The 17,500-nt window shown below is 42.1% G+C and overlaps 1 protein-coding gene across 3 annotated transcripts in view; it reads right to left on the bottom strand.

Annotated features, from left to right (window-relative positions):
• The window catches only part of esrrga (estrogen-related receptor gamma a), a 107,892-nt gene that overhangs the window by 40,329 nt on the left and 50,063 nt on the right, over window positions 1-17,500 (bottom strand). For 2 of the 3 annotated variants that reach the window (XM_030080215.1, XM_030080203.1), the window contains exons 5-6: window positions 8,192-8,302; window positions 2,290-2,472 (exon numbers count right to left, since the gene is read on the bottom strand). In XM_030080215.1, coding sequence (XP_029936075.1) covers window positions 2,290-2,472; window positions 8,192-8,302 — 294 coding nt within the window. The remainder of the gene's footprint in view (window positions 1-2,289; window positions 2,473-8,191; window positions 8,303-17,500) is intronic. The other variant, XM_030080211.1, reaches the window with a different exon arrangement.

Here is a 17,500-nt window from a genome sequence, read left to right as displayed (position 1 = left end):
TCCCTCCACCACACAGAGGGACACACACACACTCACGCACGCACACACACACACACACACACACTGTCTTGTTGCCATCCTGACTATCTCAGTTCGCTCACTTGCAAAGGTAGTGAGTTAAAGAAAAAACAAACCCGATGCAAAACAATACACAACATCAAATATACATTGTGTGTGTGTGTGTGTGTGTGTGTGTGTGTGTGTGTGTGTGTGTGTGTGTGAGTTTAAACCTTACATAGTTTTCAGAGGGGGGGGTAAGGGACAGGCATATAGGGACAGGAATATAGATAGAAAAGAGGCAAAAGAGGGAGGAAAGGAGATTACAGGAAAGGTGATAGTATTGGACTGAAAGGAGCCTCGATGTTTGGAAATAGAAAAATAAATATTAGTTGAGCTATACTTGGTGTATGGATCAATACGTATGTCTACATAATGTCTACATATTGTCCATATAGATCAATGGACTACCAAGAAACAATGTAACCCCCCATTGTGTTTTTTTTTTCTCTGTCTCTCTTCCTCTGTTATGCTATGTTCACCTCTTCCAGAACATGATATACCACCTCTATTCTATTCCACTCTGTTCTGTTCATCCATATTCCAGTGGACAATGGGACTAATCTTGGTGCTAATCTGTGTTAATCTGAGACACTGCTTTTCCCTCCTGTCTGACATCACAGCGGGCCCCCCTCGTTAAAGCCAAAACCAGATTACTTTTCATCTTTTCTCTCCTCCTGTCTTGGTTTTTGTTTTCATTTCTGCTTATATGTAAGTAAGTTTTTTTTTTTTTTCTCCGTCATTCTTGCTCTTTTGCTCTCCGGATTCCTCTCATTTAAGTTCGTCTTCTCAAGTCTCAAGTCACGGCCTCATCGTCTGACCGTTGCTTTTGTCCGCTTTAATTCTGTTGTTTTTCCTTTGCTTAATTTCTAGTCCTGATCCCTGCCCCCTCCGCACAGATTAACCAAGGAAAAGAGAGCTCTGGTTTAAACAGATTAGATTAGATTCCTCTCTTTTTGCTGTGAACCTCCAGATGAAGGCAGTGTGTGTATGTGTGTGTGTATGTGTGTGCGCGTGTGTGTGAGTATTTAAGTCCTCTAAACATCCGGCTGAGGATAATGACCCTATCATGCGCCGTGTGCTCAATTGTTAGAGCAGTGCCCAGCACAGGTATTTCAATCCAAATGCAGCCACTAATACCCAAAATGCATGCACTCACGGCTTTTTACTGTAAAGGACATTGGATAAAACCATTCATCCAAAAAAAAAAAAAAAAAAAAGCATTCACTGCTCCATCAACCAAATGTAACATTTTATGGTATTTCATTCAATCTGACTCGACTGTGTTCTTTTGGATTCTGGTTTTCTCTTTCAGTGAGATTACTTGCTGTTGAATTGTAAAGGCTCTTGGGGAGGTTGTTGAACATATACATTTGTTATTGTCATTATGCAAAAATTTGAATTTGTCATGTGATAGATGTTCATCACTGAATACAATTTGATCTGTAGTCATAATGTTACTCTTACTTAACTTACTTGTATAACAAACCTGTACTCATCTCCATAACAGTGGTATCTAATGTATTGTGGCCACTGAAAGGAAAAAGCACAATGACAATTTTTCAAAAAAGGAATTGGTTCCTGCCATTGTGTTTAGTGTTGGGTTGTTTTTCATTTTTCTTTCTGTCGGTAAAATCCCCAAACACAATGCACACAGAGAGCAGCTGCAGCTCTAATGGAGCTTAATGGGTGAAAGAAGTGTGCTCTCCGTCTTCAGTGCAGGATTTCTCCCTGTGTGTTTTTAGGGGTTAACATTCAGTGAGCTCTGAGAGGCACCTGGTACCATGACTGAGGACTCACACACATGCACATGTGCGCACGCAAGCACACACACACACACACACATGCACAGAAATGGTCAAAGGTAAGGGGATTGGTTGGTGCGAGGGTTCAGATGGTCATGTTCAGCGGAAGTGGGACACAAGTGAGGGGATTTGATTGGTCAGCTGGGTGGGTCGAGAGGTTCGACAGTCTGGGCTCAAGGATTAAGGTGAAAGGTCATGGTGTGTGTGTGTGTGTATGTTTGTGTGTGTGTGTTATATTGGTGCGTCTGGGGTGTATTTAGACCAGCTGATTTTGACCTCCAGCTCTGAGTCTGCCAATTCACACAGCGCTCTCCTGTGTGTCGCTGTGTGTTACGATCTTCTGGAGTGCAAATGGGAAAAAAACGTACAGTGCCATACTGCAGTGTCAGGTTAGTGTGAGGGTCAGGGTCCTGCAACTCTCTCCTACCTGGGATATGTTTGGCCCAGCCGATGTTGACCACCAGCTCCCTGTCAGCCAGGTCGCACAGCGTAGTCAGGGCCTTGATGTCGCTGTCTGGTACTGTCGGGTCAGGCATGGCGTAAATCTTCTCCGGCTCAGCCACCAGAAGGTGAGAGACGATCTTGTTATCTGCAAGGCAGCCAAAGGCAACTGACATGACCACCAGACAAGGAGAAAGACACAAAGACAAAGAGATAGTGAATTTTTGCAGTACGAGAAGCTGTTCCGCACCAAGGCGGTGCCAAAACGTGAATGTTCACATGCAGACAAAGGACCTTGTGCATAATGTTTAAAGCTGTATCTTGAGCATACATGTGGCAAAATGTAACTGACATGAACACCAGAGGAGTGGAGAGAGACTGTCAAATCAACACACAATAAATTTCAGTACACTGCATCCTACACAGTACACAGAGCATGATGTCATACATATTTGCATTATAAAAAAATACAATGCACATCAATCCTGACAGAAAGGCTGTTCAAAACGTTGGCACTCTAAAGAAATCTTGTAACTCTAAGTATGCCCTTTTGAAAACTACTGCACATCTGACAGGCAATATTCTTGCATATAGGCGGAACGTGCAAACTTAATATATCACTTTAAATCCAAAACTCAACAGGCTTTTCCATTTACTGAAAAAATGAAATAGTGGAGATTCATTGTTTTTGCAGTGTGTTGACAGTTACAGCTTTCAAGCATAAGGAGTAAAACAGCCACTCGCTCGTTCAAACTCCATCATTTAATTCATGTTTCAAGATTTAAAGACCCTTGAATCATCAAGACTTTTAAAGAATATCTGAAGCCATTTCTGACCCATATGGTGCAAATATGCACTAGTCTAATAATAGTCATAAATCTAATCTAATCTAATCTAATATAATCAGAAGATGCCTGACTGAGTGTGCTGTGGAGTTTTTCAAAAAATCAAGCCAGAGCTAATTGACCTGTTTCAAGTACTAATGATGAAGATACACTTGACACAGGATCAAAAATCTATTCAGATGTTTCCAGACAACAGGATGCTCCAAGGTGTGATTAAAGGCAATGACTTCTTCCGATCCAAGTCCCCCCTCCCTCCCCCCACCAAAAAAAAAAAAAAAAAAAAAAAAAAAAAAAAAAGTGTCTTGTGTATCACAGCCTTAAGAAGCTTCGCTGACATGTACAAAGGGGGAAAATAATGCTGAAAGCCAAACAGCTCAGCTGGTAATGGTGACATGTGGTGATGAGATCTCTATGGCCCATTAGTGACAGACTGATACCCTGCTTCCAAATTAATCCACTGACTAATCAAGCATGGGAATAATAACAGAGGATAGGACAGAGAGAGGGGGAGAGAGAGAGAGGGAGAGAGGGAGAGAGAGAGAGAGATTGGCCAAAATAGATAAGCTTTTAGACAGAGGGAGAAAAAGAAAAAAATATATAACACAGAGAAGAAGACAGATAGAAAGAGAAGTGTGGATAGATAGATAGTGAAAGACAGACAGGAAGAATACAGAGAAGCGACAGTTAGATAGAGATAAACAGAAAAAGGGAGAGGAATAGGATGGGGGCGAAGTGGGGTATTGATCTTACCCCCCTCCCAAACCCCCTCCTAACCCCTCCATACATACACACATGCACATACACACACATACATCCACTCCTTTCCCCATAGCTTCAGTGTCAGAGTCGTTTGAGGCCGACCAATCCCAGTCACACTGCACTATCTGTGGGTAAATCTTATTTAATGTTTCCCTAATTAGAATCAATGGAAGCCCATTTCCAAACCCTGGGCTATTGTTCTGTTCTCACACAATCAATGGGGACACTGAGGCTGGGGATGGGGCTGCAGATGGATTGTGTGTGTGTGTGTGTGTGTGTTTATGTGTGTGTGAGAGAGAGAGAAAGAGAGAGAGAGGGACAGAGAGAGAATTTGCGTGTCTGTATTGACCGCATGTGAGAGAGAGAGAGAGAGAGAGAGAGAGAGGGACAAAAGAGAGAGGAGGAGATAATCTATTAACCCTATGACTGTCTATTGTTTGTGTAATTCACGTGAATGTTTTTTTTTTTTTTTTTTTATCAGAATGTGCTTCACAAACAACATGCTGACATATATTTGTTTGAAAAATTTGCACAGGGATTGCAGATTATATGTAATAATAGTTGACTGTTCCTGTTGAATCACTGACCACTCAACAGGAATTATCATGTGAAAAAAAAATTAATCTGTTTTGATCACAGGTGTTCGGCTTCCATAAAAACCCCTTGTTGAAACAACGGCACCAAAAAACTGACTTACTGATTATTTTTCATACTCGGAAACTTTATATTTTTTGTCTCTGTGTTTTGATGAGCCATCTGTTTTTAAACAAAGGTCTGTTAAAGCACCATCACTGAGTGTCATCTGGTTATTTTTCCTCACTTGCTTCCTCACATCGGTGGATTATTACTGTCTTTCTAGTGGTGCCTGTTGGTTTAAATAAGGAATAAAAACAAGGCTTAAGAGTGGATCCTGGAAAACTGAAGGCCCCACAATGTGGCCAGCGTTTGATGAAAATGTAATTATCCGGACAAAAATGTGAAGGTATCACTTTAATGAAGTCACAGATGAAAAATGCTCTACGTCCCGCCTGTTTGAGTCTCAGTCAAGTAGGCACACACATGTACACGCGAATCCGTACACACACGTGCATCACAGGCGCACACGCAGACGTACTCCTATTATCCCATCATTTCAATGATTAGTAGTGCAGAAGTCCCGGTAAGCTTTCGTGCAGCCATTCAGCATATTGGCCTAAAGTAGAATATGCTCCAGCTTTAAGCAAAATGGGCTTTGGGGACCAAGCTGCTAAACACTGCTCAATCCGCACTGCGTATGTGTGTGTGTATGTGTGTGTGTGTGTGAGTGTGTGTGCGTGTGTGAGCAGACGGTTAGCTAGAGAGCTAACTCTAGTTTGATGTGGTTGCCAGATTGGATTTAATCCGGATTAGGGTGCCGGCTGTACTCTCTCTCCCTGTGTAACCCTTCTCTCTCTGCTTCTGTCTTACTCTCTGTACCCCTGTCTGTCTGTCTCTCTCTCTCTTTCTCTTTCTCTCACTTGCTTGTTAATTTCTCAATTCCCAGGCTTTGGTTATGGCTCTATTGCCTAAAATTTAAAAAAAAAATTAAAGCTGCAAGCAGCGTTGGACGGGCCCTCGCCCCCCCGTGCACGTCGGGGACGGCGCGTGTGTCGAAGCGCAGACAATTCGTCCGTTTGTGCCAGTTTTAAGGGTATGTTTCGGTGCTTTTATTTTGAAAGAGTTTTGGGCTTTTATTTTGAAAGGCCGCGGAAGTCCTAGTGTGCGACCGACACGACTACTGGCAGCTGCTGCATGATCACACCAAAATGCAGGCACACACACTCACTCACTCACTCACTCACTCACTCAGTCACACAAACACACACACACACACACACACACACGTGCGCACACACACACACACACACACACACACACACACACACACACACACACACACACACACACACACACACACACACGACGCCAACAAAAACCCACTGGTAGTACATTCGCTGCTGGTGCCCCTCTGGCCACTAGCAGCGCCCCTCCAGCAGATGGCGCCCTTAGCATGTCCTAGTGTGTGACTGACTTGAGTAGTGGCAGCTGTGGCATGATCACACCAAAATGCAGGCAGACAGAGAAATCCTCATTCAATCCAGTGGAGAAATCCAGAAAACCCACCCCTGTTTGAGGGGTCACAGCTCGGTCACCGTTTGAGTTACAGACTTGATTCAAAGCTTAAACGAGTCACGAGACTCGGATCTATAAATCTCCCATTTACATGATTTTGCTATCTTTTACCGTTTTTGAGTTATGGCAGTTTTAGTTTGAGAGTGTTTTCTGCTCCCTCTGAGCTCTTACAATGGGTGTGTATTGCGCATTCCTGAGGCAGCTAGAGTGAGTCACATGTCCAGGCAGAGTGCAGAGCAGAGCACACCAGAGTCAAAAATGTTTGAAAACTCTTCACAGCTCCCACAAACTTGGTCCAATCCACATCAAAACTACATATTTTTGTAGGAATTTTCGTCCTCTTTCCATCTGCATAGTTTTCAAAGCCGCCAGACTTTTACTTTAGACTCCAGGGGCTTAATTAGTGCCAAGTGTCAGCCTCTGCACACCAAACTCCATGGGAAAAAATGAGATTTTGGCTATGGCCACTCTGACTTTGAGGGCTTATAAAATCCAAACGAATCGAGTAATGACGGAGTTTTTAGCAACTTTTGTTAAGCACTGTGTCCTCTGTCATCTATTAAATTTTCGAGCCGCTGGCATTTACGCCCTGGGAGGAGATCGATTTTGTTCAAAGGCGGAATTTTGGGCGAGAATGTGACGTTCAAACGCAAATTGCGGACTTCCTGTTGGTTTTAGGTCGGGGGTGTCAGCGCGTGATTTGTAGTGCTTGATGAGACCTACATTTCGGCACTGGTTTGGTGTTTCTATCACATTCCTGTGGGCCGCAGCGGCTGCCTTTGTGTGCCTAGGTGGCGCTACCGAGCCCATTTCTGCACTTAGGGGGTCTGTTTGTCCATTTTATCAAATTTTTCATCAGACCTGTCCTGCGTGCCGAATTTGGTGAGTTTTGGAGCATGTTTAGGGGGTCAAATTAAGGGTTATTTAGACGTAATAATAATAAGAAAGGAGAAGAAAAAGAAAAAGAAAAAAAAAAAACACTACAATAACAATAGGGCTTCGCACTGTTCCAGTGCTCGGGCCCTAAAAATACAGAAATGCAGCCAATCCAGCCGGAGCTAAATGAATACCTTTACAGTGAAATATTACACATATAAAATGTTACGACCACAAACTGGTAGCAGTAGAGACGGGGAGATAAACTTGGTCCTAAACAGATGGGCTTCTCACTACCCTGTCTCTGTTTGTGTGTGTGTGTGTGTGTGTGTGTGTCTGTGTGTGTCTGTGTGCAAATGTTTTTACTGTCCAAATGGCTCTATAAGGACAGAAAAAATATTCCCTTGCACCTCTGGACTGTACCAACACCGCCTCAGTGCACAGAGATAGAATGCCCTCTCTATTGTCTCTTTCTATTTAGAGCCACATGTATTCTGTCTATTTTAGTGACGCCACAACATCAACTTTTTACCAATCACTGTCCATGACTCTCGATACCTGATGTGACACCACGGGAGAAATTCCATGCAGCACACACCTCTTTATTAAAAAAACAAACAAACAAAAAAAAACTTTATATAATCATTAATAAGTAACCAGAAACTCCAACATTGGAATGACACCATTAAGTTACAGGTGCAACACTAGCCTGTAGCCTTCAAATAATAATAATAATAATAATAATAATAATTAAAAAAAACAGAAATATACATTTTTGAATGAGAGGAACTGTATGAAATGTTTGTCTGTAATAGCAAACACAATAGCGTCGCTTCATTTTCATTTACAATCCCGTAAGCACGTGTGCAACTTTAAGTGCTTTGGCTATTTAAACATACAGATCTGGGCTACATCAGAATAAGAGCACTGAGTTACAGGGGGGAGGGAGCAAGATGTGTCAATACTACCAATATTAGAAACACTAGTATTGCTCTCATTTTTGTTATTGACTTAAATATCGAATCTTGTGATCATTCCTAATCACTTTTATGTCCTATGGTCTTTCCTTTATGTGCTACACGTGAGATCCTGTCACCCCTGTACCATGTGTGTAAGTATGTTACTGCAACAATATCCATTTCTAATTCCTGTCCTTGGCAAATTAAGAGGTGCTGATTCAAATATCTGGCAGAAAAAGGCCTGTTTTGATGTTAGAGTCAGTCTAAGTGCAGGTTTGAGTGCTTCTTGGTTTCTTACATGGCTTTTTGGGGGGCAGAGCCAGCTGCGGGTTCAGGTATGGACTGTTCTCCGCGTCTATCCGACGTTTGTACTTCTGCCTCCCACCGCGAACCCTGTCCAGCCGAACACCTGGGAGAGAGCGATAGACACACACACAGAAAGAGAGAGAGACAGACAGAGAGAGACAGAGTTTTAATCCATATTATATCGGGTGAAGCACGAGCTTGAGGAGAGACAAAGACAAGCAGACACTTTGATTTTTGATGCTTTCTTGTGGATCGTCCAACAACAAACCGGCACAAAAAAAAAAGAGGATGTGTGAGACAGAAATATAGAGCAGAGAATGTGGACATGAAAGGGAGAGAAAGAGAGAGGGGGATAGAGAAGAAGGAGAAAGAGGAGGCTTAAGTGTGGACTTTACTGTTAAATCGTCTATACAAAGAGATCAAGAGGAAGACGGAAAGAGAGAGAGAAAGGGGCAAAGAGGTACAATGGAGTAGAAGTGTGGTTAGATATGAAGTCTGAGTGTTGAGTGGTGATTAGTGCGGTGCTTCCATGGTGTGTGTGTGTGTGTGTGTGTGTGTGTGTGTGCTATGCATACATACACCTGTGCATTATTGTCCTAGCTTGCTAACCTCAATTGCCCCTTCTACTCCTCGACAAAGACTAATTTAAAGAGACACCATTTGAGTAAAAAGCCTCTCTCTCTCCCAGGCTTCTCTCTGTCTCTCGCCCTATCTCTGTCTCTCTCTCTCCGTCTCTCTCTCTCTCTCTTTCTCTCTCTCTCTCTGTCTCGTTAATTAATTGACACAAAGGAGTCCTAATTTAATTAGGCCTATCTCTCAGGGGATTGGACGTTACCGTGGTTACCACTTAAAGGTGGATAAGGAAGAGAGAGGTGTCATGTACCCTGGAAGAGAGGAGAGGAGAGGAGCTCGTCAGCTTTTAAAGCAATCAGACGTTAAGCCTAACCTGGACGCAGGATGTTTTTATGCAGTGGGCTGTTGACTTAGACCGCGAGTCGAGAGGGGGAGTCTTTCACAAATAATCTGAAAAATTACCAAGAGGGAGGCAAAACGGCCACAGATAAGTCCCTTACCTCTCTTCTTCCCTCCTCCCTTCCTTCCTGCGTCTTTTAAAGTAATATTCTGTGACATTTTCAAACAAATAAATATCTGTTTTTCTAATCTATAGTGCCGATTGATAAAATTCAGTGCTGATTCAGCTCACACCCGGCTTATAAAGCTTTAACGTGTGGCGTTCTTTCCTAGGAAGCATCTTCTGGTGCAGGGGAAGTGTTTCAGGAAGCAGCAAAAGAGGGTGATTTCGAATAAAGAAGGGCTGGAATGAGCAGTAAGAGCCACCATGGCAGAATAAACAAAAGGAATAAAAACTCAATCTTTATTTAGAGAAATTCACAGAAAGAGATGCCACAGTGCCGGTCGTTATTAAATGATATGAAGATGTGCAGTTCGATGCAAAAAAACAAAGACAGAACAGAAAAAATGCACCTAAAAATACATGAGGGAGTGGTGTCATCAAAGATAATGACAAAAACGAAGGACTCGTTTGCGGCTTTTCCTCTCTTTTCTTGTTGCATCCTCCATCACTCTGTCTTCCCTTGCTTTTCTGTCCCCGTTTTCCTCTTTCTCTCTCCCTCGCCCTCTCTGCTCTCCTTATCTGTCCTATTTCTCTTCGTCCTCTTGTTCTCTCTATTTCCAAGGGGGCCCATAGATGACCATAAACTGGTTACAAGCCTTGTTTTGAATTTCACAGCAGTGGAGGAATTCTCAACTGGCATCTGTCGTGTTTACAGGGGAAAAAAAGAGCGAGAGAGGAAGGGAGAACGGGAGGGGGGGAAGAGGAGGTGTGGGAGAGTTAAAAAGGGAGGAAAGTGTAGGGGAAGAAAATAAGGATGGAAACATACTGGCTGAAGGGTCTGTATTTGAAAATCCATGCAGACGCTGCACACATACATATATATTTTTTTTAATTTTTCCATCCTTCCATCCTTTACTACTGTTTAGTTTAATAGATCTTCTACCTCTCCCTTTTTATTTGTCTCTCCTTCACTCCCTCTTCCCACCTTCCCTCTCCATCCATCTCGCTTTGTCACTCTGTGGTTTCTACCCACCCCCTCTTCCCTCTCTCTCTCTCTCCCTCTGTCTCTCTCTGTCTCTCTCTCTCCCTCCTTCCCTCCTGTGTCTCTTGTATTAGCGGCCCAGTGTGGTTTTTAGGCAGGCAGTGCACTTGGATGCCCTAAGGGGGCCTGAATTGGGGCTGGGAGGATAAGGACCTAAAGACAGAGAGAAACGAGAAAGCAATCTCAATCGCTGTGGTTACCAGCACACGCACGAGCAGGCACAAACATGTACACAAACACGCACACGCACACACAAACACACATGCTTGGCACAAGTGTGAATGCATACATGTGTGCTCTCTCTCTCTCTCTCTCTCTCTCTCTCTCTCTCTCTCTCTCTCACACACACACACATACACACACATAAAAAGACAGAAAGGAAGAAAAAGCAGGGGTTATATCCTGCCAAGCTCTTCTCTCCATGAAAATTAAACCATGGTTCACCAGCACATGCAAGCACACACACACACACACACACACACACACACACTGCCACTTTATTAAGACATCACTGTGTAAGTGTGTAGAATAGGGAGAGAGAGAGAGAGAGAGAGAGAGAGAGAGAGAGAGAGAGAGAGAAGGCATCATTCTAAAGCATTATCCAGTGAAGATTACCTTCTTAGCTAAACTACCAGAACTAATCCAAAAGAGCTACACAGGGATGGCACGCACACACACACACACACACACACACACACACACACAAACATAGCGTGTGGAGGTGCAAACGTGGAAAAAGAGCAGAATCTCCAGGACTCCTCTGGCGACATCTGTGATTTTCATTCATTTGATAACAGAGAGGATTCTGGAGCGCCCCGTCCTTTACCGGGAGGTTTTCATGCTGTCCTTAAAGCACTGCCCACACACACACACACACACACACACACACACCTGTTTTTGTTAATTCCTATTAGCCTTTATTTTTTAGGCAAAGACACTGAGGTAAAATCAGGTAATACATCACCTGAGAGCTGGGTCAACACACAGTGGGAGGCTGCATGGAGCGTTTATTTGCATTAGTCCATGCAAACAAAACCACATAAAACCATCAGTTCTATATTGAGGCCAGATAGTCAGACATATATTTTTTTCTGTCTTATAGGAGATCTGCAATGAAATATACATTTCATTTATAACACTAAATATAGGAAACATGTAATTTAGAATGCAAAAATAATGCTGTTTATTCAAGATTGATGTAGTGCACTGAAAAACTAGCATGGAGCTTTTTCCGTCACTCTTTAATGGAACTACTACATGTAGAAATGGATGCAAATGAATAACTGTGCCCTAAACACTCATATAACACAGGATATGGATTTTAACCAGATTCAAATCTGTTGCCAAATTGCTGAAATACTGAATATGACATTATGTGGATAATTAGCAAGTGATATATTTGAAATTTCTTTGAAATTACCCTCAACTTACATCAACATTTACCTCAAAATCTATTGACTCATTCTCATTCTGACTCATTCTGAACATTACAGATCAGATGAGGGTGCACACCGAATTTATGATTTTTATTCAGTGATTTTCCTGTAGAGTTTTCCTGATTTCATTTTTCTGATCTAATGGATTTGAAATATTCATCTAAAATGAGTCTGGTTTGGAGTAAAAGTTTGGGTTTCCAATAAATTTGGAGGTAAATGTTGATGTAATTTTGGGGTAATTTCAAAGCAGTTTCAGATATTATGTAATTTGCCTCATTGTCAAATACTTACCATGAAATTCATGGCCCACTAAAATAAAGTGTTACCAAAATGTTTCCTGTGTAACTTTTCTTCTACAATATGGCTAGACAGGTTCTGAAATCAGTGAGCTAACAAAGTTTGAGTGTGTGTGTGTGTGAGCGAGAGAGAGAGAGGAAGAGAGAGAGTGAGAGAGAGAGAGAGAGCAAGACAGAGACAGAGAAAAGGAAAGAGAGAGAGAGAGAGAGAGAGAGAGAGAGAGAGAGAGAGAGAGAGGGAGACCAGCAGGAAGAGACAGAAAAAAGAGAGAGATTTGCTCGCAGACTGGGATTTAAATCCTGGGCAAAATGTGCTGACCATGTTCAAGACAACAGACCTAAGAGACTTAACGGAGGGTTAAGTTTTTCTGTTGGCAGCAAAGACAAAACTGTCTGGGAGTGTGTGTGTGTGTGTGTGTGTGTGTGTGTGTGTGTGTGTGTGTGTGTGCATCAGTGGTGCATCATCACAGTCAGCAGGTGGAGGTGTTTGTGTGTCCTGTTGCGTCGGTGTTCTGTGTGTGTGAACAATTTTATTCATACATATTTATTTTATTCAGGTAGGGAATATTGGAAACCCCTTACTGCCAGAGTGCAACCCAATGGACAGGCTGCAACATGCAGCTGTGTGTGTGTGTGTGTGTGTGTGTGTGTGTGTGTGTGTGTGTTTGAGGGAGAGATAGGTAGACAGAAGGGCTGACAGGCCAGGTACGGTGGGGGGGCCAGTGTCATCAAACGGTCAAGACACTCTTAACACCAGGGGGTACCCACACACACACACACACGCACACACACACACACACACACACACACATGCACACACACACACACGCACACACACATTTTCCTTCCATCTTGTGTTTTGGTAACTCCAGACAAGCAGCTTGCTCGGTCAGTACCTGGTTCAGCAGTCGGTCAGAAAGGTAGAAACACAGTGACGGGAGTTAGAGACGGTGTGTGTGCGTGTGTGCGTGTGTGTGTGTGTGCGCATTGCAAGGGGGTTTGAACAAGGAGATGTATGAAGGCGATAAGGGGAGAAATGACTCAATAGAGTAAATGAGTGGACGAAACAGAGGGGGAGGCTGATTATGTGGCATTTTTAAACACTGGTATTATGGCAACATCAGTATATTAATTCTGTGATATGAGCTTATATAATTTATATAATTTTCTGGAATGATATGCCACACCTGTTGTCTCTTCTCTTTAAAAGGACAACATCAGGGATTTTGCACGGTTAATGTAATATCTAGAAAATGTATAAACTTCAAATTTCTGCTCATCTTTTCCCAGAACAAGCACTGGTATTTCAGAATCCAATACATTTTTTCCTACCTTGTATCCAGCCATTGAGATTCCTTTCACTCCACTGTGATATGAAAATGAACTCTCAGAGACTTAAAACTTTCCTCACGCCAGTTTTCCATCACTGTTGCCCACATTAGTTTTGATCATTTGAAAATAGCTCCTGAGGAAACTTCTGCGAAACTTCTTCTTCTTCTGAGATGCAGAGTATAGCCTCCATGTCCAGTGATATTATTGTTGCTAAATCTCAATATTAGGACCAAATTTTCCAAAAATACCCATCACTTCCTGTCACAAACAGGATGTTACTTGTCCCTTTCTCCCTGGTCTCTTGTGTTTGTTGCCTCTTTTGCTCTTCCACTGTTTTTTTCCCCCTGTTTCACTTTGCGCCCTTTGCAAAGAAACTCTGAAAACAGTAGCTTTGTTTGCGCTGGACACACACACTTGTTCCTCCGATCTCTTGCTCTCTCTCTCTCTCTCTCTCTCTCACACACACACACACACTCTTTCTTGCTTTCTCAGACACTTAATCCCCCCTCAAACACACTATAACTCACATTCTATTTTCCTTTGTCTTTCGCATGCAGATGCAAACACAAACACATATACACACGACCATTCAGACACACTCAATTATGATAAAAACTGACTCTCTCACACACACACACACGCATACACACACTCTTTCCCCCGCTCTCAATTTTGCTCTCTCTCTTCTTTATACCTACATGGTCCCAGCGCTGTGCTGAGCTCACTTCATAAAGAGCCTTCTCTAACTACCTCATCTATTTTCCACCAAATTAACTCTCTCTCAGCACTGATTAATGATCAAATCTAAATGAATCAAATTAAAAATTGAAAATTATATTTCCAAAGCCCACAAAAAAGAGAGAGAGGGGGGAGGGCAGGGGGGGGGGGGAGAACGAGACTGCTTTACCTCCTCTTAACAAATGAGCCTTCAAATCATAAAGAATGAACAAGAGAGGAAAGGAAAGGAGAGGAGAGGAGAGGGGAAAAAAATGAAAATAATAAGAAAAGTGAAGGAAATGAGAGAGGCACTGGAAAGAGAAGGAAGAGAAGAAAAGGGGGAGAAAAGTGATGAAATGTAAAAGAGGAGACGGATGGAGGAAAAGAGGGGGAAGAGCAAGAGGAGATGTTTATCAGAAGACAGGGGACATGGGGGAGAGATGAGGAAAAAGAGAGAGAGAGGAGCAGGGAAGAGGGGAAGAAGAGCACTGGTTGTGAAATGAGAGGAGGAGAGGAGCAGAGGGACGGGGTCGTAATGGATGGGCCCGTAAACAAAAGAAGGAGGGAGAATGAGGAAAAAATAAATATGGAAGCAGAGAGAAAGAGGAGAATGGTTGGGGTTGGATGGAGGGATAATAAAAGGAAATGAGATAGGGACAGAATAATGGAGGAAAAGAAATCCACCGAGGATTTCTGCCTTGTCCAGTTTTAATTCCCACAGCACACCTGTGTTATGACCTATGACCTGTTATCCCCTCATGTTACCACTTTATGTTGCACTGAGCATATTTATAGCATTTTGATACGTTTCCATTTGCATATTAAACTATAAATAAGTTTATAAGCTGCTTGATGCTGATCAACCAAGACTAACCGAGCCAGGTTCATAATTAAAGTTACTAGAATGATGCGTGTTCATTTTGCTAATTACTGTAAAGTGATTATTTTATAGCATGTCACTAATGATCACACCCTTTTATTTACTATGATTTTAAAGATTTGACACAATCCCTCTCTTTCCTTTATGAAAACTACCTTTTCCTCACAGCTTGTTTTATGGTAATCTGATAATAATAACCTATGATTTATATACAATGTTATATGTACTTAACAAAAATCAATTTGCTTGCTTCAGAAGAATTAAAAAAAGAAGTAAAAAAAATATTGAGGTGATAAAAATATAAATAATAACCGATAAACAGCAGGTAGAAAAAAAAATGTAATGTAGGAAAAAAAAGAGACAACATAAGATGAGAGTCTGAATGTTGGTACTTATGGACCTTGCAAGTGCCTCTGAACACACACACACACACACACACACTCACACACACTCACACACACTCACACACACACCCCACAGTGACAGTGATGAAGGTGAATCATTCCTAACGTGGGAATATTGCTGTCTGTCAATAATACGATCGGCACTGATCACATCAGCATAGATCTAACACCGCACTGGCGTCACTCTGTGTCAGCGCGTGTCTGTGTGTGTGTGTGTGTGTGTGTGTGTGTGTGTGTGTGTGTGTGTGTGTGTTTGTGCTTGAACAGTTGAGGGATTGCGAGCGAAATGCCTTTGACACCTTAGTGCTTTTGAAGAGAGAAGGGGGGGCGAACAACAAAAGGGGAGGGGGGAGGCAGGAAGAGGAAAGAGAGAGAGAGTGGATTGATTTCACATGGCCAATAATAAAGAAAGAGAGAGAAAGTGAAGGAGAGAGCGAGGAAGACAAATTAGATTGATTTCTATTGATCAACAGAAGAGAGCGAGGGATGGACAAGAAGAGTAGAGAGAGCATGAAATGATAGATAGATAGATAGATAGATAGATAGATAGATAGATAGATAGATAGATAAAGCAGAGGTAGGTATGATGCCTCCTCTCGGCCACATCAGGCCATGTCATCTCCTCATGTGTGTGTGTGTGTGTGTGTGTGTGTGTGTGTGTACATGTTCAACCACACTGTTGATGTAATAACATGAAGGGTTTCCTATGTGGGTTTCAGAACTGATGGGCAAGTTTATAACGTAAGACAACACACCCATTTAAATCGTATGTGCGTGTGTGTGTGTGTGTGTGTGTGTGTGTGTGTGTGTGTACACATTCTCACTACTGTATGTGTGGGAGAGGAATAAAAAAAAAGACAGAAATGCACATGTACGCATAAAGTCTATGTGTTCAAGATCAAAATAAACTAATAATCAACACGATATAAAGAGAGAAAAAGAGATACACACAGATATGGAGAGAGAATGAAAGAGTGAAGAAAAAAGAAAGAAAAAAATGGGTGAGTGAGAGGAGGGTTAAGAGGGAGGTGTGTGTGTGTGTGTGTGTGTGTGTGTGTAACGCCATGCAGAGTGACGTTTGTTGAGACCAGAACAGATCAGTGCAGCATAGCTCAAGGCAGGAAGCAGGTGGCTGTCTCAAGTGTGTGTGTGTTTCTGTTTCTGAGTGTGTGTTGCCATATCTGTGTTCCTTCAAAAAACATGCTGCTTTTCTCCACAGTAATAGCTACTTCAAGGCTGTGTTTAAGCAACAGAACCGCTTCACTTTCCTGTACAAATAATAATAAAAAATATGTTTGAGGCTTCGTTCACAGGTCAGAAAAATACAGATGTAAAGTTTTTGGGAAATGTATCCTAAAAGTTGAATGGCAATGATGAAATTGGCTGAAACTTCAAAATTGAAAATATTTATGAAAAGGAAAAAAAAAAAAAAGACAACAGCAAAAACAAAACCAATAAATAATAATAGAAACGTATTTGTCAAGTAAATTAAATGTAGGCTTAATGTACAACGGCTCTGAAGTGACACTCTGCTAAACCAGGAGCAGAAAGAAAACAACACGCCTGCTGTTGCTCCCAAAACTCCAATTATTATTATTTTTTTTCTACAGAAACTGAGCATTTTCAAGGTTGATCGTCACATACGACAACTGTTTTATGCACTAGATCCTGCCCATCCTCTTCACCCAACATTTTACAAAAGTAGCTGCAACCCTGTCTCATAAAAATTAGGTTGTCATGCAATTAAACTGAAATCTCAAGTACGATTTCAGGGAAACAACAACGTTAGTACAAAGTCATGAAGAGGGAGGTGGGGAGGCGGATGGTTCAATCAACACGACTCAAGTTTGATTCCTGTGTTTAAATCACAGCAGGGTCAGTGTTTAGCCAACGTTACGTTACATTATGCGATGTTGCGCTGTGCTTTGTTACATTATGTTACGTTAAGTCAGACAGTTTTGTTTTGATGCCTAAACCTAACCATGTGACGCTAACACACTTTACAAGCTCGGTGTGTGTTGTTGCAGTTTATTTGTACTGGCACATCATTTTCTATATGGCCTTTAATGGTAATTTGCAACACTTATTTATTTACTGACATGGCAGCTTGACATTGATA

This window comes from Myripristis murdjan, chromosome 3 (genome assembly GCF_902150065.1).
Source record: "Myripristis murdjan chromosome 3, fMyrMur1.1, whole genome shotgun sequence".
NCBI classification, from domain to species: domain Eukaryota; kingdom Metazoa; phylum Chordata; class Actinopteri; order Holocentriformes; family Holocentridae; genus Myripristis; species Myripristis murdjan.
The sequence above is the reverse complement of the archived record's forward strand: the minus strand, read 5'-3'. Positions and strand labels throughout refer to the sequence as shown.